General features: G+C 45.8%; 1 protein-coding gene across 13 annotated transcripts in view; it reads right to left on the reverse strand.

Moving 5' to 3' along the window:
* The window catches only part of APBB2 (amyloid beta precursor protein binding family B member 2), a 410,561-nt gene that overhangs the window by 112,126 nt on the left and 276,787 nt on the right, over positions 1 to 21,648 (reverse strand). For 12 of the 13 annotated variants that reach the window (XM_074396049.1, XM_074396050.1, XM_074396052.1 and 9 more), the window contains 2 exons: positions 21,248 to 21,333; positions 21,090 to 21,150 (listed from right to left, as the gene is read on the reverse strand). The exons of the other annotated variant lie outside the window; for it this stretch is intronic. In XM_074396049.1, the coding sequence (XP_074252150.1) occupies positions 21,090 to 21,150; positions 21,248 to 21,333 (147 nt within the window). The remainder of the gene's footprint in view (positions 1 to 21,089; positions 21,151 to 21,247; positions 21,334 to 21,648) is intronic. 13 annotated transcript variants of the gene reach the window in all.

Raw genomic sequence — 21,648 nt, forward strand, 5'->3', positions numbered from 1 at the left:
GAGATGCTAATCCTAAGACAGGAGCAGAGAGAACCTGCAGTCAGGAGGCAGGCTGTACCCGCCGGCCTGGGAGGTCAGAGCTGGGTCGCTGTGAGCGATGGTGAAGTTACATAGTTCAGTCTCAAATAGTAACAGGTGTATTTGCAACATGGAAAATGCAATTCTCAAATAAACAAGTGTACAGTTTTTAACAACCGTTTGCCATAAGCATGCTCCCAAGCAGTATCTGAGGCAATTCAGAATAGTTTGGCCCTCTCTATCCTAAAATGTGCCCTCGTAGATGAGCCCACTCAGAATGATGCCGCTGAGCCTTGGATAAAGTCCCTCCTCGGAATACATCTAGTGCAAATACGGTCCATCTTCATCGTGTGCAGATTCCACATCTGCAAGTTCACCTACTTGCTAAAGTTTATTTGTAATCCCAAAGTCCATACCCCTGGTGCTTTTGTGGTCATTTGTGGACAGGCAGACGGTGGCAAAACACTTGAGGTGCCCGATGCACATGTTCCCAGCTGAGGTCGAGCTAAGTGACATTCCCTTTCTTGCTTCAGCTCTCATACTGTAAAGGGATGTCCTTTTTGTGATCCACTTAGTACCAGATTTTTCACTTTTTTGTACCCTTTAGCAGTGATTTTGCTGTTTAACATGGCTCCTGAGAATAGTGCTAAAGCGCTTTTAAGTGCAAGAAAGCTATGATGTGCCTTATGGAGAAACATATATGTTAGGTAAGTCATTCAGGCGTCACTTATGGTGCTGGTGGTCATGAGTTGAAGGTCAACAAATCAATAACATATATGAAATAAGGGGGCCGGGCATGGTGGCTCATGGCTGCAATCCCAGCACTGTGGGAGGCCGAGGTGGGTGGAGCACCCGAGGTCAGGAGTTTGAGACCGGCCGGGCCAACATGGTAAAATCCTGCCTCTACTAAAAATACAAAAATTAGCCAGGTATGGTGGTGGGCACCTGTAATCCTAGCTACTAGGGAAGCTGAGGCAAGAAAATTGCTTAAACCCAGGAGGCGGAACTTGCAGTGAGCCAAGATCGTGCCATGGCACTCCATCCTGGGCAATAAGAGTGAGACTCCATCTCAATAAATAGATAGATAGATACATAGATACATACATACATACATAAGGGGAAATACACAAAATAAGGCTAGATAGCGATCAGGCGATGAACATGCTGTGACCAGAGGCCTTCAAGGACCTAACTCTGTATTTCCTCTAGGAGCAATGCCTCAATATTCACTAATTCAGTTTTGATGGTGACTTTCCAGAACACAATTGCCACGAATGAGGAGAATCAGCAGTTATCTGTTCTTTGCAAAGCTAGAATGGAGGGGCGTAGGGTAGTGGGGCGGGGAGGTGCTTAATTATTCTTCAGCTTTCTAGATCTTGGTATAGTGAGTGGCAGGCACTAGAAGCCGTGAGTCCTTGGGTGTTTGTCCTAGTTCCGCACTGATGAGAACCTTCAGGATGTTGTCTGATTTACTCAGACCTCATTTTTGTCATCTGACAAGTGAAATGGGGAAGGGAGCAGTTGAGGAGGGAGAAGGGTCTGGGTTAAAAAAATCTCTCAGGACATTGCCAACTGTGAAATATCTCTCACACACTTTATCCGACTCTTATCCCCACTGGTTATTCCTTTGGCTAAAGGCACAGTGGCCTCCAGGCCGATCCTTCATCCACTAGGGACCCATCACCAGGGGCTCTCCCCTCACCCTCCCAACCTGCCTGCTTCCCTCTCTCATGTCCTACTCAGTGTCAACTTCTGGGAGGCCTCCTTGACTACTTAAAGCTGCTACAACTCCCAGTGCTCACTCGTCCCCTCCCCCCACTTTTTTTTGGAGACTTGCTCTGTTGCCAGGCTGGAGTGTAGTGGTGCGATCCTCTCTCTCCCAGGTTCAGGCGATCTCCTGTCTCAGCCTCCCAAGTAGCTGGGTCTACAGGCATGCACCACCACGCCCGGCTAATTTTTGTATTTTTAGTAAAGACAGTGTTTCACCATGTTGGCCAGGATGGTCTCGATCTCCTGACCCGGTGATATGCCTGCCTCGGCCTCCCAAAGTGCTGGGATTACAGGCATGAGCCACTGTGCCTGGTCACCTGACGTACTTTTATTCCACTTGTGTTTTTCTCTCTCCACACCCTAGAATGTCAATTACACAAAGGCAGGGGCTTGGTCTGCAGTATCCTCAGCCCCTGAGCTCACAGCCTGATCCTAGTGAGGGTTAAATGAATTTATACCTGCAAAGCTGGGCTTTGAACAATACCTGGTACTCAGTAAAAGTTAACAATAATTATCTTCAGGGCTAATTTCACTTTTCACTGGTTGCTTTCTAAGAATGGTTTTACTGTACCAGTCACCAAGAAATGAAAAGTCTGCAACTTTTCGCTAAGTATCTGAAACGAACTCAATGAGTTCATAATGTGCAAAGACCTACAAAGACCTCAATTAAAAACACGGCTGTTCTCAACCCCAGAGAGAGCATTTACGAGGTCTGAGCTCTCCTGGCTGACTCCTGGGATTCTGCACTGTGCTCTTGGGGGAGAAGCATTTAACCATGGCATGAGACCCAGAACACGAGCGCTCTGGGGACCCTGGAACCCTGCCACCTCATTTCACAGATGAGTAAACCCAAGTCCTGAGAGCATTAGCCAGAGTTGTCACTAACAAGAAGGAAGCTCTGCCTTAAGAGAATGAACAGCATCACTGCTGAGGTCAAAGGCACAGTACGAGGAGATCGCCAACCGCAGCTGGGCTGAGGCGGACAGCATATATCAGATCAAGTATGAGGAGCTGCAGATGCAGGCTGGGAAGCATGGGGATGACGTGCGGCCTACAAAGACTGAGATCTCTGAGATCAACTGGAACATCAGCCGGCTCCAGGCTGAGACTGAGGGCCTCAAAAGCCAGAGGGCTTCCCCGGAGGCTGCCATTGCAGATGCTGAGCAGTATGGGGAGCTGGCTGTTAAGGATGCTCCTGCCAAGCAGGAGCTGGAGGCCGCCCTACAGCGAGCCAAGTAGGACACGGTACGGCAGCTGCCCTGGACATCGAGATCGCCACCTACCACAAGTTATTGGAGGGCGAGGAGAGCCGGCTGGAATCTGGGATGCAGAACATGAGAATCCATACTAAGACTACCAGCGGCTATGCAGGTGGTCTGAGCTCTACCTGTGGGGGCCTCACAAGCCCTGTCCTCAGCTACAACCTGGGCTCCAGCTTTGGGTCTGGTATGGGTTCCAGCTCCTTCAGCTGCGCCAGCTCCACCAAGGCTGTGGTTGTGAAGAAGATTGAGACCCATGATGAGAGGCTGGCATCCGAGTCCTCTGACATCCTGCCCAAGTGAACAGCTGTGGCAGCCCCTCCCAGCCTGCCCCTCCTGAGGTTACCCCAGAGCTCGGGAGGGTGGCCCCTGTGCAGGGGAGCACAGAGAACAGGAGACATACCCAAGGCTCAGCCCTAGCCCTCAGCCCACCCGCAGGGAGTTCACTGCCTGGGGACCTTCCTTGCCCATGCCTCCACCTGCAAAACAATTCAATTGCTTTTTTTTTTTGGTCCCAAACAAAAAATCAGCTAGCTCTGAAAAAAGAGAGAGAGAGAGAGAGAGAGAGCGTGGAGTTGGCACCGTGGGGTCCTGGGCCCTGTGTGAGTGAAATCTGTCTTAAAGAGTTTCTTTGGTGGCCAACCAACACTCATGGAAACGGTCCCTGACGGACTAGCACCCGGTGTGTAATGCAAAGGCGAAGTAAATACAAAGAAACGCTCTGTCAAGATAGGCATGGCAATTGCAGAAGAAAAAAACATTTTAAGTAGTTGTTCTAAATAATTTGCTGTATATTAGATATGCTGAATTCCTAAGGCGAGGCATGTATGTGCACAGAACTAAGATATGGAAAAGGAGACCACAGTCAGCAACAGACTGGAATGAAGGCTAGAAACCTACCCCCAGAGCTGAGAAGGTATCTGAGGAGTAGACACCTCTCAGGCTAGACCTGAAGACAGACAGACAGACAGATAGAAAGCAGGGTCCCCTTGTGGCTTCTGCTCACAAGAAGGCACAAAGCAGATGCTGTCACTGGCAAGCCTGTTCCAGAAACATGTGTCATGTTCCTAAGATAGTCACTTCCCACCCGCTCTTCACAAGGAGATTGGCAACTCTTCCTCAGTATTGGCTGAGCTGTGGTTTTCAAAATGCAAGATGTGTCTCCCTTTGAATGAAACAGTCTGGCCCATGCAGACGTATGTGGTTGGATTTTATTCCAAGTAGGTAACATACCCGTGTCTCCGTGCAATCATGTCTCACCCTGTCTGTGTGTGGACACTAGGAAAGACAGGCAGGGAGAAACTGAAGGCCACCAGAAGTTCCAGAAACTAGAAACTATTCCGAGGGCAAGCATGACTGACCGACCCTGGTGATCACACAAAAACAAGAAGGAGGGACTCAGAGGACCTTGCGAGGCGATGTCCCAAAATTCCAAGAGAAGTGACGGCAGATGTGATCCCGGCAGATGTGATCCCGTCTCGAAGCCTTGAGATGCTGATGGCGCAGAAGGAAGTATGCAGAGAACGGGGGAAGTGCTGGGTGAGGAGACTGCGGTGGGGAAGGTCAGAGGGAAGGGAGGAGGACTTTGCATCATGTAGCTTACACAGCCGACAGGCCAGGATGCCGCGTCCCTGGGCTCTGCTGCACAGCAGACTTCTGCAGGCTCCCTCAGGCGAGTGGCCAGGGCTCTCAGTCGGGGTCAAGTCAGGGCAGCAACTCCTGTGCTGTGCTGACTATGGCTCATTATTGCCACCTGTGGGACAACTGGGACTCTGTCTTCTGAATGGACCTGGGTTGGGTCTAGTGATTTGAGGCCCTGCAGAGGTATATTGATCCCAAATTCATCTTCCCTTTTTCTGAACTCCTACTGCAGATGGTAGCTCATCTCTTCATGTTCTGCTATCTCTAAGTGAATTCCAGCTCCCCAGCTATCCCCAGAACCTGGCTTTTACACCTGAACTCAAAGATTTCTTGTCTTCGGCTTGATGGATGAGGTCCATCAAAGAAAAGGAAGTGACTTGCCCAAGGTCTCACAGGCTGGAAGCAGCAGAGATGGGTGGACAGTGGGATCCTCTATCCACAGTACTCATCCCGCACCTGCTACAGCCTCCCTGACAAGCCACTCGAGGTCAGGGTCCCCATGTGGTTTTTTTTCATATCCCACAATCCCCAGGTAAGTGCCAAGCAGATAAGCAGTACTTAAGATCTGTCCATGAATTTTTTTTCATCTAATGAGAACATTTAGACTATCCAGAGAAAAATCTCCAAAAATTAAAGCAACATGAGTTCTGTGAATTATAAAGGTACCGGGAGTCAAGATCAATTTTATCAGAGAGTGAACGGGTTATCTTAAAGTATTTGAATGAGCTGGGAAAATGCCAACCAAGAGTTGCCCTTCTACATAGAATATCAAGGAAGCGGAAGTTCTGGAACAATGAGGAGCATCTGGAGAACAGTAATGGTGAAGTTCTTAAGAAAAAGAGATGTTAAAACAAGGAATCCTCTCCCAAGGGTGCTGTGGGCTTTTTATCCCTAGGGCAAAGATTTAAAATAAGGGTGATCAGTTAACTCTCCCTATGAACCTTCTGGTTTTAACAGGGATGATTGGACCAGAGAGTCATTAGGTTTATTCTGTATCTAGGTTATAATTCCACTTGCAAAATGCATCTCCGTGAAACTTATTCCGTAACAACGCAATAGAGCTTCCCACTTTTCACATTGCTTTGGGAAAAGTCTTTACATCTTGAAGGAGACGATGGCAGTTCACACTTTAGCACATAAAACTGAACACAATATTCTGAATATTTTCACTTATTTACAATGTGATATAGCCCAGTGCTGGCCAAACCACTCTATCATAATCTATGCAGCTTAATCTAGTAGGAAAGGGACTAGCTTCCACTAGCACATCATCACCATGGCTGGTACCCAGTTACTGAGCACTGGCCAAGCTCATCTCTATAGACATCTTTCAAAGAGAGAGGCCCACAAACGACTCCGTAGGAATGTGAAGGTGCTTTGCAGGTAACGCCACACCAACACACGCTTGAATACCACTGGGGAACTTCTGAGCCATCTGTGTCAATTCTTTCCCCAACATTAACTTTTTAAGTTAAAGGATTTGAGGGAAAATGTTTTATAGGCTCTACACTATTTACCCACAGCCTGTCTCTTGGACAGCAAGAGTGCTTTAATGCCGTGAACGGCAGCAGGCCAGATTCTGCGGCAATCCCCATTTTTGGCGGTCCTTGTCACTCTCTCGAAATCAACACAAACGCTGGGGGAGAAGTGGCAGAGGAACTCGAGGAGCACGCAAAGGAGCTACGTTTTCCTGCAAAATGGGGGCAGCTTTCTTTTTCTTTCTTCCTTTTTTTTTTTTTTTTTTCAATAGATACAGGGTCTCACCATGTTCAGGCTGGTCTCAAGCTCCTGGGCTCACACAATCCTCCCACCGTGACCTCCCTGAGTGCTAGGATTACAGGCATAAGCCACCATGCCTGGCCGCAACTTCCATTTCTGTATTTATATAGAGCCTTGAAGTGTGTTTTTTTGGTTTTGTTTTAAAGCTAGTACATTTTTTAAAAAAAAAATCCTTGTGACTACTAAATTCCAAGTCTTTTCAAGCAGGCCTCTGGAGGCTGAGAGCAGGCTGGGCTTTAACCTGGGGTACAGTGAAAGGAAGGCTGGTAAGATGAACTCAAAAAGCATCCTTTCCACCGTGGCTGAACCGCGAAGGAAGTCGGAACTGACGAGTGCTTTACATAAACGTGCTCCACAGTAACGGAAAAGGGGAAGAATTCATTCTATGGTAAGTAAAACATCTACACACTCACTAAATTCAACGAGTGAAAAACTGTTTCAAGGCTTGTTTTGTCTATGAGATGAGGCGACAAACACCCCTATTAACATACAGGAACTTCTTTGTACATGTCCTCACGGTCACCTATCTGGAAGTGACATGAAAACTTCCAACCTTTCTCACATAATCAGGTGCTATCAACATTTTAATGCGTCTTCTTTAATAACCAGTATATCGCCAGGTATTTCCCACTTTAAATTTCTTCTAAGGTCTGGAAAAAGAAAGGAATCTATGCTGCTTAACTTAAGCTATGACATACTGGAAAGCACTGCTAACATCATGATTCCCAGGCTCAGAGATTGAGGGGGTGGCCTCAGAGCCAGCACACGCCTGGGACTCGGCTGGGCCCCACACTGCCTCCAAGTGACTTTGTCCACACAGCCGCCCAAACTGCTAACTCCCCCTGACGGGCAGGACTGTTGGGAACCAAGACATCAAAATATTTTGAGGATAGTTTTGGAAGATAAAAATCCTATTTGATGTTTAGAGCGGGCTGTAGGTTATAAAAGCATCTCTACAACATGTCTGGTTTCATCTTCACAGCAACACTGTGAGGTTCCCAGACTGGGCAATAGCATTATCCCATTTTACAGATGAGAGAAGTGAAGTCCAGAGAAGTTTAGTAACTTGTTCAAAGCCACACAGCTCATCGCTGACAGAAGGGGGCTAGAACCCAGGTATTGCTGCTCCTGCTTCATAATCTTTCCACTCGGACCACAGCCCTGTATTAGGGACAAAGATTCTCTGGCTGGTTTTTATCTCTTTTGTCATTCATTGGGAGTCAACTGCTTGGGTATGTCATTAATATGGTTTGGTTGTGTTCCCATCCAAATCTCATATTGAATCGTAGCTCCCATAATTCCCACGTGTCACGGGAAGGACCTGGTGGGAGGTAACTGAATCATGGGGGTAGGTCTTTAGTCTCATGAGATCTAATGGTTTTATAAAGGGAAGTTTCCCTGCACACACTCTCTCTTTCCTGCTACCATGTAAGATGCGACTTTCGCCTTCTGCCATGATTGTGAGCTCTCTGCAGCCATGTGGAACAGTGAGTCCATAAACCGTCTTTTTCTTTATAAATTACCCTGCCTCAGGTATGTGTTTGTTAGCAGCGTGAGAACAGACTAATACAATATTAAACAAACAAACACAAATGACACACATTCACAAAACTGTATTTTCTCTTACCTCTCCGTCTTTAAAACAGTTACGTGTCCTTAGGTGAACCTGAGCTTACGGGACAGAACCTCACACAGCAGCCCTACAGGGAATCAGGGGATCAAATCATATGTAGGCTTTAAAGGCCAGGGCCGGGCCGGACGTGGTGACTCACATCTGCAGTCCCAGCACTTTGGGCGGCTGACCAACCTGGCCAACATGATGAAACTCCGTTTCTACTAAAAATAAAAAATTAGACAGGTGTGTGTGGCATGTGCCTGTAATCCCAGCTACTCAGGAGGCTGGGGCAGGAGAATCACTTGAACCCGGAAGGCAGAGGTTGCAGTGAGCCCAGATTGCACCATTGCACTATAGCCTGGGCAAAACCAGCAAAACTCCGTCTAAAAAAAGGCCAGGGATGGGCTGACCTACAATGAGAGGAAGGGTAGCCCGGCAATGAAATCTAAATGCAGACAGTCTGGAAGCAGACTGTGTTCAAATCTCAGCTATGCCATTTACCAACTGCCGGACTGTGATAAAGCCACTGAATGCTCTGTGCCTCAGCTCCCTCAACTAAAAATAAGAGCCTGTCTGTAATCCCAGCACTTTGGGAGGCTGAGGCAGGCGGATCACAAGGTCAGAAGTTCGAGACCGGCCTGACCAACATGGTGAAACCTCATCTCTACTAAAAATACAAAAATTAGCCAGGCGTAGTGGCACTGCCTGTAATCCCAGCTACTCGGGAGGCTCACGCAGGAGAATCGCCTGAACCTGGGAGGCAGAAGTGGCAGCGAGCCGAGATCCTGCCACTGCACTCCAGCCTGGGCAACAGACAGAGGCTCTGTCTCAAAAAAATAAAAAAGAAAAAAGAATAGGAGTCCTTCACAGGGATTGTGAGAGAACAGAGCACTGTGAGGCTTATGGTAGCATTTACAGAGGTGGTGACGAAACTGAAAGAAAACTGGGCTTGTCCGTAATGGTCTCACACCACCTTTGTGTATTTGTGCCCATTTAAAAATACATGTGTGATTTTAAGAAACTTGTTTAGGTTCTCAGAATCCCAGTTTCCTCATTTGTACAATGAGAATAATGACTTCGCCTCCACTGTGTGGTGGTTCTGAGAATCAGACAGATGCATGGAGAGCGGGCAGCACGTGGCTGGAGCTGGAGAGATGTTATTTCCTTCTCCATCCATCCTCTACTCTTGCCAGATGATGAAGGTAGACACTGGATTCCCATTCATTCCATTGTTTCTAGCTCTCAACCAAAACACGGCAGAGATGCATAAGACTATGGGAAGCAGAAGAGATGAGCTTGATGTAGTATTTTGCTTTATTTACTTAGCGACACTCGCCTATTGCACTGAAGAGGAGAAAAAAACTTAAGTACTTTCTACAAATAAGCTCTAGATTGTGATCTCATCTGAGGTCACGCAACTCTGAAAAAAATCATGGCTCTCAGGAGAAGCCCTTTTTGAGAAATCACATGCTTTTGGCTCTGGGTTCCATGTGTCATTTACGTGGGACAATTTTCTCTCTTTGCTAGAGACAGGGCTCACATGCACTTCAATATGACCACTGGCAACATGGCTAGAGCAGAAAAGTGAGCCCCCAGTGGAGACCGATCTGCCCCTTCCTAAGCAGCATGTCTGCTGAGAGAATGAGACGATCATGGATATAAAGGGACACATATCCTAACCGTGCCAACAACGGAGGGGAAGCTAAGCATGTCTGGCTACAGATCTGGGTTAGGAATGTGTGGATTCAACAGCTAAATACACTTTTCATGAAGTGATATTGTCTGACGGTCTCCTAAGGCTGAGTAAAATTATTTATGTGTTAGGGCTTAGTGAGCTGACCTAACTGAACTGCCTCATCATGAAGCAACAGAAATCTAACTCACAGTGCAGTTGCAAGCTACTTCTTTAATTCTAGCAGCATTGTAATTATCATTCTTAAATGATACTAGCATTGTCTCTGCTGCATTATTTTATTTTGTTTCCTTCCCCAGTCTGATAAATCTCCTACCACCCCACTATGTAATAGCTGTTGAATACACACACGCTGAATGAACAGATGAATCTGCTGCAGATTGCTGTTGGGAGCTGCCGCTCTTGGTGTTAGCTTAAGAGTCTGAAAATGTGGAAAGCGGACTACAGACATGATTTTCTTATAAGCACTAGAGTCAGAAGCAGAGGGAGAATTCAGACCCTGATCTTTGTGGCTTAGCTACCGGGCCTCACACTTCGATGAGATTTTAAATAGGAATCCTAGAGGTGATAGTATTGTGGCTTAGCAAGAAATGGCTTGGCATCTGAGTTATTTATTTACTTGTTTATTTTTTGAGACAGGATCTGGCTCTGTCACCCAGGCTGGAGTACAGTGGCACGATCTCAGCTCTCTGCAACCTCTGCCTCCCAGACTCAAGTGATCTTCCTACCTCAGCCTTCTGAGTAGCTGGGACTACAAGCACGTTCTATCACACCCAGCTAATTTTTGTTAGTTTGTTTGTTTTTGTAGAGACGGGGTCTCACTATGTTGGTCAGGTTGGTCTCGAACTCCTGAGTTCAAAGGATCCACTCCCAAAGTGTTGAGATTACAGGCGTGAGCCGCTGTACTCGGCCAGCATCTGAATTAATCTAATTGTCCTGTAGGGGAAAGACACTATCAGTTCTCCATCAATTTTTAAACTGCAAATACAGCAGAAATGTTTTCATCACTATCTAAATACCAGTAGCTGGTGTTAAGCTCTCAGGCAGCAGGCCTGAGAGAACAAGTTCTGAGATGTGCTGGCTCTTTTCCAGACGGCCTTGGAATGCCGGCTTCAGGACCCCCCAGGTCTCGACCAGCTGGTACTTCCTGGAGCACCCAGACCTGCTGGATGGATGTCCCATGGCCTCTCCTGCCCAAGGCTGTTCAGTTCTGTGGTTATTGATGGCCCAAAATTCTCTGCCAAGAATTTTGGGTTTGCCAAGAACCCACCAGGCCAGGTCCATGCACCTGCCGCCCCGGCGCTCTCAGGATGGTGGCTGCTGCCACCGCTGCTGGCTGGTGCCCATTTCCTCACCTGTTTCCTGCCTCATTGCTTCGGGGAAGAAGGAAGTCTGCCTTTTCTTCATGAGCTGTTCCAGGCATCTGCCCATCAGAGGGTGCAGCTGCCAAGAGTTAGACAACAAAGCATCTTGCTTCAACAGCGCCCTTCAAAACTCGGGGGTCACACACGGCTGCCAATTCCTCGACTGCTCATTCAGGCAAGTGTAGTGACCAAGAGTTAATAAGAGAAAGGAAGCCATGCTTCTGCCAGGAACATGGCATTGTGCTTGGCTCTGTTGGCAAATAAAGGGAGGAAAACAGAAACACAAAAGTTGTCCTCTGGGGTAGGAGGCAAAATGAGCAGCCAAGGCCAGTGGCAGTGAGTGTCTGTACCACGCAGTGGAAAACCAGGCTGGACGAGGGTCAGGGAGCCCGGCTTCAGGCCCTGCTCTGCCGCGACCAGCTATGCACGCTTGGGCGGTCACTTTGCCTCTATGCGCCTTCTGCTTTTCATAAGGTTGGAATGAGATGATCCTTATTTTCTCTTTGTGAATGCCAACTAAAAGCCATGCATGAGAGGCTGAATCTCATTCGGCTAGGACTTGATATGTCCATCATTGGCTCTGGACCTTGGTTTTGTGATTCAACTATGTTGATATTTTCTGCCCTGTACTGAAGGCACTAATTTTGAACGAATGAAACACGGGAATGACAGGTTTTACGGATTGTGCCTCCCAAAGATGGCTGCAGTAAAACCTCTCATCCTATGTGCTCCTTGTAACGTGAACTTGCCACTGTCCTATCAAAAGGTCTGTTTACTCCTTGGATCTGGACTGTGACCACTCTGACCAACAGAGTATGGTGGAAGTGACATGGCGCCATTGCCAAGAAAGCCTTTCCTTAGCTGGTAGCTTCACCTTCCTGCTTCTTGGAAGCTGGACACCAGGTAAGAAGCTGGACACCTGGCACGTCCTCTAGGGCCTCTCCATGTGGCTTGGGCGTCTCATTGGGTGGGAAAGCCCAAGCCACGTGGAGAGGCCCTAGAGGATGTGCCGGGAGGCAGGGTGGAGAAGAAGCCATCTTGGAAGAGGATCCTCCAGGCCCAGCTGCCCCCATGTGGATCAGGCAGGAACTGCACCACCAAACCTTCCCCAGATTCTGGAACCCACTAAATCCTGAGCAAAAGAAATGATTGTTTCAAGCTACCAAGTTTTGCTGCAGTTTGCTGCACAGTACGCAGGAACAGATAACAGAAACAATGTTATCTGCAGTATTGGGCAAATACAGATGGACCTTATCTTAACAGATCTGTTCCTAAAAGCATTTGCTGAAAATGAACACAAATTTACATATCAAATCATTTTCAAAGCTTCTGTACTTACATTTTTTGAAAAGAATGGTGGCAGGGGGAGAGAGAATCACTAACTCCAGTGATAATTCAAGTGTACTTAATAGCTTAGGTGTCATCTCCTTCTGGGAAACTTCCCGAACCACCCCTTTCACCCAGCCATGGAATATGCCCCTGGGACAACCTCCATTCATGACTCAATAGCTCAGCTCCTGGCACAGTGCATTGAATTCGCTTGTTTCTTCTCCATTGCCTGAAGGCAGGGGCCATATCCATTCCTTCTTGCAGTAGGAACAGTATAATGGTCAATGCATAAAGAATGCTTATTATATGCTATGTGCTAGGGACTGTTCAAGCCCTTGACATACATATATTTACAGTGTTTATAATATGTCAACTCAGTGTTTATAACAGCCATGCGAGGTAGTCTCCATCATTACCCTCAATTTGTAGATGAGGAAACTGAGGCACAGAGAGGGCAGGTAACTTGCCCAAGGTCATCCAGCTAGTAAGCAGCAGAGCCTGGCTTTGAACCAGGACTGAGTCCAGACAGAGTCCAGACAGAGTCCATGCTCTTAACCACACCATACACTATGTATGCTCCTTTCGCACTTAGCATTCAATAAACATCTGTAACTCAATGAATGAATCAACAATGCAAATCAAACCCAAACTTCCCACACAGATCAGGATTTCTGAAAGAAGAAACCTGTACCACATGAATAAAAATCAATTATAAGAACTACATGCAGCTGTAAAATCCCATATAAATGCTAAGTAATGATAATGAATTTGCTACACAGACCAAAAATAAATCTGAATGAGAAAAGGTACTCCCTACTACTTCCTGTTTATCTACTAGGGCTAATCTAGTCAGTAGCTGCTAATATAATTACTTCATGAAAATCTATGCTAATAGGAACCAAGAGAGGGCACAGATAAGCTCACAGAGGAATATTAGAATCTCATGTTAATTCACCATTCAGTTCAGAAAGCTCCATCAAACCTACTAACCGATGGTTTGTTTCATCTCCTTCCTCTTCCTCTCCATCTGGAGCAAAGTAAGGAGGCATGCAAAGCTTTCACAAAATCCAGTGCCAATAAGAAAAGTTCCCAAGCAGCTGTGAATTGGCTGCAAATGGCCATGACAGAACTAGAAGACACTGCGTAGAAAGACTATGTCTACTTCCCTGCAGAAGCTGCACAAAGTTGGTGCCTTGTTTTCATCAGGTTTCCAACCGTATAGCATTATTACTCCGTGTTGTCTGTAGGCTGGCAGTATCAGTATTACCGGCACACTTAACTGAAATGCAATTTCAGGTCCCACCACAGAGTAAATGAATCAGAATTTGCCCACAGGTACAGCAAAGTGTGAAAAGCACCGCATAGGACTGGACCCCAAGTCTAGATGAGGGTAAGAAGGAGGAGTCTGTCCTCAGGCACTGACCTTCCAGTTACTTCACCCATTCCTACCTCCAACAACTCTGCTACTCCAACCCCAAATACCTAGTCTGCAAAATGATTTTTTTTTTTTTTTTTGAGATGGAGCCTCGCTCTGTTGCCCAGGCTGGAGTGCGGTAGCATGATTTCGGCTCACTGAAACCTCTGTCACCTGGGCTCAAGCAATTCTCCTGCCTCAGCCTCTTCATGCAGCTGGGATTACAGGCACGTGCCACCACTCCCGGCTAGTTTTTATATCTTTAGTAGGTACAGAGTTTCACCAGGTTGGCCAGGCTGCTCTTGAACTCCTGAGCGCAGGTGATCTGCCACGCCTGGCCCCAAAATGATCTTAAAGCTGAGAGAAGCAATAACTGGGAACGAGGGGGGATGACACTTCCCTGGCCTTTGGAGTCAGATGCCATTTCTGTTTGAGTCCCTGTTGCATCAGTTACTAGCTGTGTGACAAATTACCGAACCTGTTCTAAGTGCCAGTATCTTATCCACAATATGGAAACATAACTATAATGCCTCATGTCTACAGGAAAATTGCATGTAAGTGCCTGGCAGAGGGGAGGGCACACACACACTGTGTGTTTTGGAAAGGGGTGCCAGCCCTGGTCCATGGCACTCTTTCTTTCCTTCTCCAGACTTAAAGACAGGTCAGGCTATTTCATCTCCAGATGCCACAGATCAGGGCTACTACATTTCACTTGAAATCTGAAAGTTTCTCAGAACCAGAAATAACTTCTAATTTGACGACACGCTCATTTTAAAGATGAGGATGCTGAAACCCGGAGAATTTAATCCTTGGGGCAGCATAATCTTCCTTACTCATTTTCTTTATTATGCATTTTAAAGAACAGTGTTCTAAAAACAGTACCAAAAACCTCACAAATACCTCGAAAATGCCTTGTTATACACACTGAGACAGAGACAGCAGAATGGAGTGGTCAGAGGCTCAGAAGACCCATCTTTAAATGCCATCTCCACCAATAACTAGTTATCACAAATAACTCTGACTCATCTTTTTCACCTCTAAAAGAAGGCCCATTAGATCTGCTCTAATGTTACTTCAAAGCAAAAGAAATTCTGATTCCAGATGAAATGTTGCCCTCCCCCATACTTTTTTTTGGAGACAGGGTCTGACTCTGTCACCCAGGCTGGAGTGCAGTGGCTGATCATGGCTCACTGCAGCCTCAACCTGCTTGGGCTCAGGTGACCGTCCCACCTCAGCCTCCTGGGTAGCTTGGACTACAGGCACATGCCACCACGCCAGGCTAATTTTTGCATTTCTTCTTAGAAACAGGGTTTCACCACGTTGCCCAGGCTGGTCTCGAACTCCTGGGCTCAAGAGATCCACCTCCCTAGGTGCTGGGATTACTTAAGCTTTAGCCACCGTGCCCGGCCCCTTTTCTTTAAAGATGTAATTTTCAACATTGTCCACCAGGTGGCAGAACATCTCCTTTACAGAAGTCTGAGCGGAGTTACACAAAGGACAGAAAAGAACTCTAAGGAAGCAGTATATATTTCTCAAAGCATTAAGTTCTCTACAATTTGATTGTAACTGATTTTTATTTGAATGCCAATCAAAAATTTGGTCAGTCATGTGGCACGGGAAAAGGGCTAAATTCCAAATTTAAGGTATTAAAGTAGGATGAGCACAGGGGGTGATGGGGAGTGAGAAGTAAAAGCTACCTGGCTGCCTAAAACGTGCCAAGGAGTCTTAACAAATGAGGCATGAGAGACAATCATCTACAAAAGCCTTGGATATATAGAAAGTTTTAAAACAGTTTCCCGTGGGAAAGTGGCACAAAATAGAAAAAGAAATGACTGAAGAAAACATGTAAGATTACAGTAGCAGACAGTTCTGAATTTAAAAATGCATAGGGACTGGGCGTGGTTGCTCATGCCTGTAATCCCAGCACTTTGGGAAGCCGAGGCAGGAGAAGGTCAGGAGTTCAAGACCAGCCTGACCAACATGATGAAACCCCATCTCTACTAAAGTAAAAAAAAAAAAAAATCAGCTAGGCATGGTGGCGCATGCCTGTAATTCTAGCTACTTGGCAGGCTGAGGCAGGAGAATCGCTTAAACCAGGAGGTGGAGGTTGCAGTGAGCAGAGACTGCACCACTGCACTTCAGCCTGGCCAACAAGAGTGAAACTCCATCTCAAAAATAAAAAAATAATAGTAATAAATAATAATTTTAAAATATGGCCGGGCATGGTGGCCCATGCCTGTAATCTCAGCGCATTGAGAGGCCTAAGAGGGTGGGTCACTCGAGGTCAGGAGTTTGAGACCAGCCTGGCCAACATGGTGAAACCCTGTTTCTACTAAAATACAAACATTAGCTGGGTATGGTGGTGCAAGCCTGTAATCCCAGCTACTCGGGAGGCTGACGCAGGAGAGTCGCTTGAACCCAGAAGGTGGAGGTTGCAGTGAGCCAAGATTGTGCCATTGCACTCCAGCCTAGGTGACAGAGTGAGATTCCATCTCAAAAAATAAAAAAAGTAAAAATGCATAGAGACTGAAATGCAATATGGCATCCTAGATTAGATCCTGGAACAGAAAAGGGCATTAGAAGAAAAACTGGTAAAATCAGAATATGGTGTTTATTAATAATTTTGTATCACTGTTAATTTCTTAGTTTTGACAAATGTACTATGATTCCGTAGGATCCAACATGATGGTGATCTGGAGAAGGGGCTCTGAGAACTCTGCACTATCTTTGCAACTTTGCTATAAATCTAAAATTATTCCCGAATAAAAATCTTATTTTTAAAATGCATAGAAAAGTACGAGGAAAAATAGCCAGGAATGGACAGAAACAGAGTTTCATAGGAAATGTCCTGTGTCTATGATAATTTTATAAGGGGAAATTTTAAAACCAGGGGGCAGTAGCTCACATGCACTAAAACTAAGATGAATAAATAAAAATGACAAAGCCTAGAGCAAACTGGGATGTGGACAAAGAAGAGGGCTCTAGGATATTACTGATGGGATTATATGCTGCTATATCTGGAAAGTAATTTTGCCTTAAATGACAGAAGCGATAAAACCGATAGCCTTTGCCCCAGTAATACCAGTTTTAGCAACCTATACCAAAGCAGTAATTTAAATTAAAAAAAAAAAAGTCATCTATTTTTATGAATTTGTAGCTCTGCTCTGTAGAATGGGAAAACTGCTCTTAGGTTACTGGTGCCTAGAAAGATCGCAGTGCTATTAATTAAATGGAATATTATAATTGAATTAAGAGTAAGCAGGCTGAGGACTACAATGGAGCACCTGAAGTCATTTTTCAAGAGCTCACTACACGCAACGTAGTATCCCAGGCTCGGTCTTGGAACAGATAAAGGACAATAGTGGAAAAAATGAGAAAATGTGAATACAGTTTATATCAATATTAATGTCTTAGTTTTGACTGATGTACCATGATTATAAGGAAGTTAATATTAGAGAACACTACTTAAAGGGGTCTATGGAAACTTAGTCTCTGCAATTTCTCTAAAAATCTATAATTATTTCAAAACAAAAAGTTAAACAGGGAACTCAGAATTATATACAAACACACATATGTGGCTATTAAGTACAAAAGCTTTCTGTATTAGAAATTTTGGCAGGTTCAAAAACACTTTCAGAGTTAGCAAAAGGCTTTGCTCTTTGGGGGAGTGTGTGCATGCGTGTGGTGACTTTGTGTTGCCACTGCTATTTAGAGGTTTCATTGAACAACTGATCAAGATGCCCGGACTCAGAGTAGTCGCTGAAGAGGATTTCGAAGTGTCCCCATCCTGACAGTCTAAAAATAATTTTTATTTTTTTCAGCATGTAAGTTTTAAGTAGCAAGTAAGGAAGAGATGTTCTATAATAACTTTTTAAGTAATCATTCCTCACAGACTATATTTAGAATTCCGTAGTATATCCAATTAAGTATTATTTTTCAAGTCAGGGTTTTTGTCAGGGGAGGGGGCCACCCGATTCCCTGGTTCTTGGTGGACTGAAAGAACATAAAGTGAGTATCTTATTCTACAAAGGTGCTCGAACATCCAAAAAACCTAGGTCTTGCCACTTGTCCCTGAGGCGCTGGCTCTGGCCCCCGGCAAGCAGGAATGACCACAACAGGGGATGGAAGCTCCTTGAAAGTGTCTTCATAAAAGTCACCTCTGAACTCATGGACTGCAGTGGCACGATATGGGTCACTGCAGCCTTTACCTCCCAGGCTCAAGCGATCCTCCCAGCTCAGCCTCCCAGGTAGCTGGGACCACAGGCACAGGCCACCACACCTGGCTAATTTTTTAATTTTTTTGCAGAGACGAGGTCTCACTATGTTGCCCAAGATGGTCTTAAACCCCTGGGCTCAAGCGATCTTCTGGTCTTGGCATCTCAAAGTGCTGGGATTACAGGTGTTAGCCACTGCACCCAGCTTGCGAGACTCCTTTTAAGATTCTGATGAGCGCTTCTAGGCATTCATTCCATTCATGCTAAAAATCCTCAGGTTAAATAATGACCAGGAGGCACAAAGAAAACCCCTCTTGCAGGTCCATATTAGCAGCTGTGCAAATCCTGTGATCTGAAAAGCTAGGGTTTTTTATTCTCCCCAGGCTGATCTTTCCTTCCTCTCTATGTTGTTCCAGCTCAGACTGATGCACTGAACATTCTCTTATATTTTCTGTGCCTTTTTTTTTTAGAAAAATATTTGTTCTTAGAAGTATTCTCACATCTTTTATGGAACAAAGTAAGACATAGATAATAAATAATACAATGCATGTATTTTTTTCTTGTTGTTTAGAACAAAGCACAACTTTAGGAACTTACGACAAAGCTGAGCTTCCTTATTAACATCAACAGACCCATAACAGGCATTGAAATAGATACGCTGGCAATAAAAAGGTGGCAGATAAAGAATTCAGTAACCAATACAGCCAGAAGCGGAAAAGAGAGAAAACCCGACCCACCAACCTGGGTTTAATTGAACTAATGCTCCTTTTCCTATTACCAATTCCATCTCCATTCCACGCTTTCCCCCTGGTCAATTTCACACCCTGGCTTCACATGTATCACTGCCCAAACCCTTAGTGGTGGACAGAGATACTGCTCTTCTTCCAGCCTTTGCTGACAGAACTTGTAAAACACAAAGTAGCAAAGCAAATTATTCATAACCCACGTTCCCTACCATAAAGGAAGCTGACTTGACTAGAAGCAGCAGAGATTTCACTGGGATCCCTGAGATACAGAACGAACTGGCAATATGGCAGTTTCTGGCAGAGAAGTCAAGGTTTTGAACCTGTATGGTGTTCCCCTCTTAACTGCTACTAAGAAAACCTATTTGTGATGTTATTTGTAGACACAGATCTGCTTTGGGATTCAGAACAAGTAAGAATCCGGGAACGCTCTTTCTCGGTCCATGGTACAGGAGGATGAAGGGGAGGGGAAGTGGACATGGTGGAATTCCATGGCTGTTAGTACCACAAGATCAGGTGCGTAACTTTTAAATGAAAATAAAATATGCAAAATGAAAATGCAAGCCCCTACCCCCGTTCAAAAAGCAGGGGGATATGTTAAAAATCAAAAAAAAAAAAAGCAGGGGGAAAATGCTATAAAAAATACTAAAACATTGAGCTTTTTCCTTTTTTCTCTGTACTTTCTCTTGGCTTATTATTTTGTTTTGTTTTGTTCGGAATAGAGGCTCGCTCTGTCACCCAGGGTGGAGTGCAGTGGTGTGATCTTGGCTCACTGCAACCTCTGCCTCCTGAGTTCAAGTGATTCTCCTGCTTCAGCCTCCCGAGTAGCTGGGATTACAGGTGCGTGCCACCATGCCTGGCTAATTTTTATATTTTTAGTAGATGGAGGTTTCGCCATGTTGGCCAGGCTGGGTTGAACACCCGAGCTCAGGTGATCCGCCTGCCTTGGCCTCCCAAAATGCTGGGATTACAGGCACGAACCACCACGTCTGGCCATTAACGTGTTTTTAAATTGCTATTTAATGTCACAATCCCTCAGGCATGGGGATACTTGTAGAGTAAGTGCAAACCCTTACAGACACTCGGGGCCCTGTCCATATTTCGGTACACGCACACAGACCATCAGCTTCTGGGTCCTCACTCCCATCAGCTGCTGGACAGATGCACCATGCACGGATCAGGGGCGAGGAAGTCAAGCCAGGAATCCCCCTTCCCATGGGTTCACGATCTCAACCTGAAGCAGATGGGTGACCCATAAATGTATTGCAACATCAGTGCTGGGGCATGCTAGGTGCCTGGATTAGGGGTAGGCAAGAGGCTCACCCCCACTGAGTCACCTGTGGAACCTGCCCCATCCCAAGATACCCAGTGAGTACACTTGACCCTAACCCTCCCATGCTCACACCCAGGTCTCTTCTGCGGTAGAGGGCAGTCGGAGTCTCTAGGTGGGGAGTAAGATACGGAGGTCTGGCAAGGCCCCGGATGCCAGGGGGGCCAGAAGCTGAGAACCGCCCAGGGATGCTGGGAGGTGGCAGGACTGTGTGTAATACAAAGCCCAGCCCTCTCATGCAGGTGCTATTGGACTTGACTTATAAGATACAAATTCAAAGATTAAGAATTTCCTGACAGCAGCCTTGCAGCATTAATCCCCACGCACAGGGGCCTTCTCATTGTGGGGCCTTGGGCAGCTGCACTGGTGACATGCCCAAAAAAGCTGGCCCTGTTAGCACTCTACTAGAATTCCAGAAACAAAATGGACACAAGTTTGCCCCCACTGCCCCCAGCTTTCCATCACACAACCTATGTCTCCAATCTGTGTTTATGACAGGAATAGCAAAGAGATTTCACCTTGCACAGATAAGAGGCTGCTCTGGTGCAGATAAGTGGGAGGAGTCTCATACCCTACCTGTTTAGCTTCCTCTCTCTGCAAGGCAGAACCTGCTGTATCTTTAAAGACTTCCGAAGCCCACCCATTTGAACAATAATTTTAACTTATTACATTGTGCAAAGAGTTGACGTAGTGAGATATAGGCAGAGTCTTGATGGTTCTAGAAATCCTCCCAAACCTAACTTAGCCTAGAATGGGATTTTCTTCAAGTGTCAGGGAGATTGGAAAAGAGAGAGAATTGAGGGATAATTACTTATTAAATGGCTCTGGGCTAATGGTTTATAAAAACTGAGCCATTATCCAAAGTCATTATTTGGCTGTAAGAATATAACCTGGTGGCTGAAAGCATGTCTCTTACAAACCTTGGCTTCTGGGTCACTGTTGATACTACAAGAATCATCATCGTCAGAGTGTGGGGCATTTCTAGGGAGAAAAACAGAAAAGTGGACTTAGGATTCTACTGCAAACTGTCTGCACAAAGCCACACACTGACACCAGATCCATCCTTCCAGTGTCCTACCTGAGTTTCAAAGATGCATAGCGTAGGGTTGCTCCTTCAAACTCTTTTAAACTGGGGTCCGGGTTAACAGTGGCTGCATGCAAATCCTAGAGGAAAATAGAGCCTCGTTAATGTACAATGTGGGAGGGGTTCATTCATTGCCTCAAATATCAAAGGGGAGAAAAGTCTTCCCAGCAAGAGGCAGAGAGTGCATGTGAGCTTAGGCAGAGAAAGGCATGCAAGGACTGTTGAATGCTGACTGGTGCAAATGCCTGTTCTTACAAAACAACAAGAAACCTGGGCATTCACAATGGGAGACATCAAAAAAAAGGCAACAGGAGTGTGAGCTGAATGCCCCTAGCAAGCCCAATCACTGTGTCCCTGCAGAATGCATGATATTCACGAAGAAGAAAAATATACAG

This window comes from Saimiri boliviensis, chromosome 3, assembly GCF_048565385.1.
Source record: "Saimiri boliviensis isolate mSaiBol1 chromosome 3, mSaiBol1.pri, whole genome shotgun sequence".
NCBI classification, from domain to species: Eukaryota; Metazoa; Chordata; class Mammalia; order Primates; family Cebidae; genus Saimiri; species Saimiri boliviensis.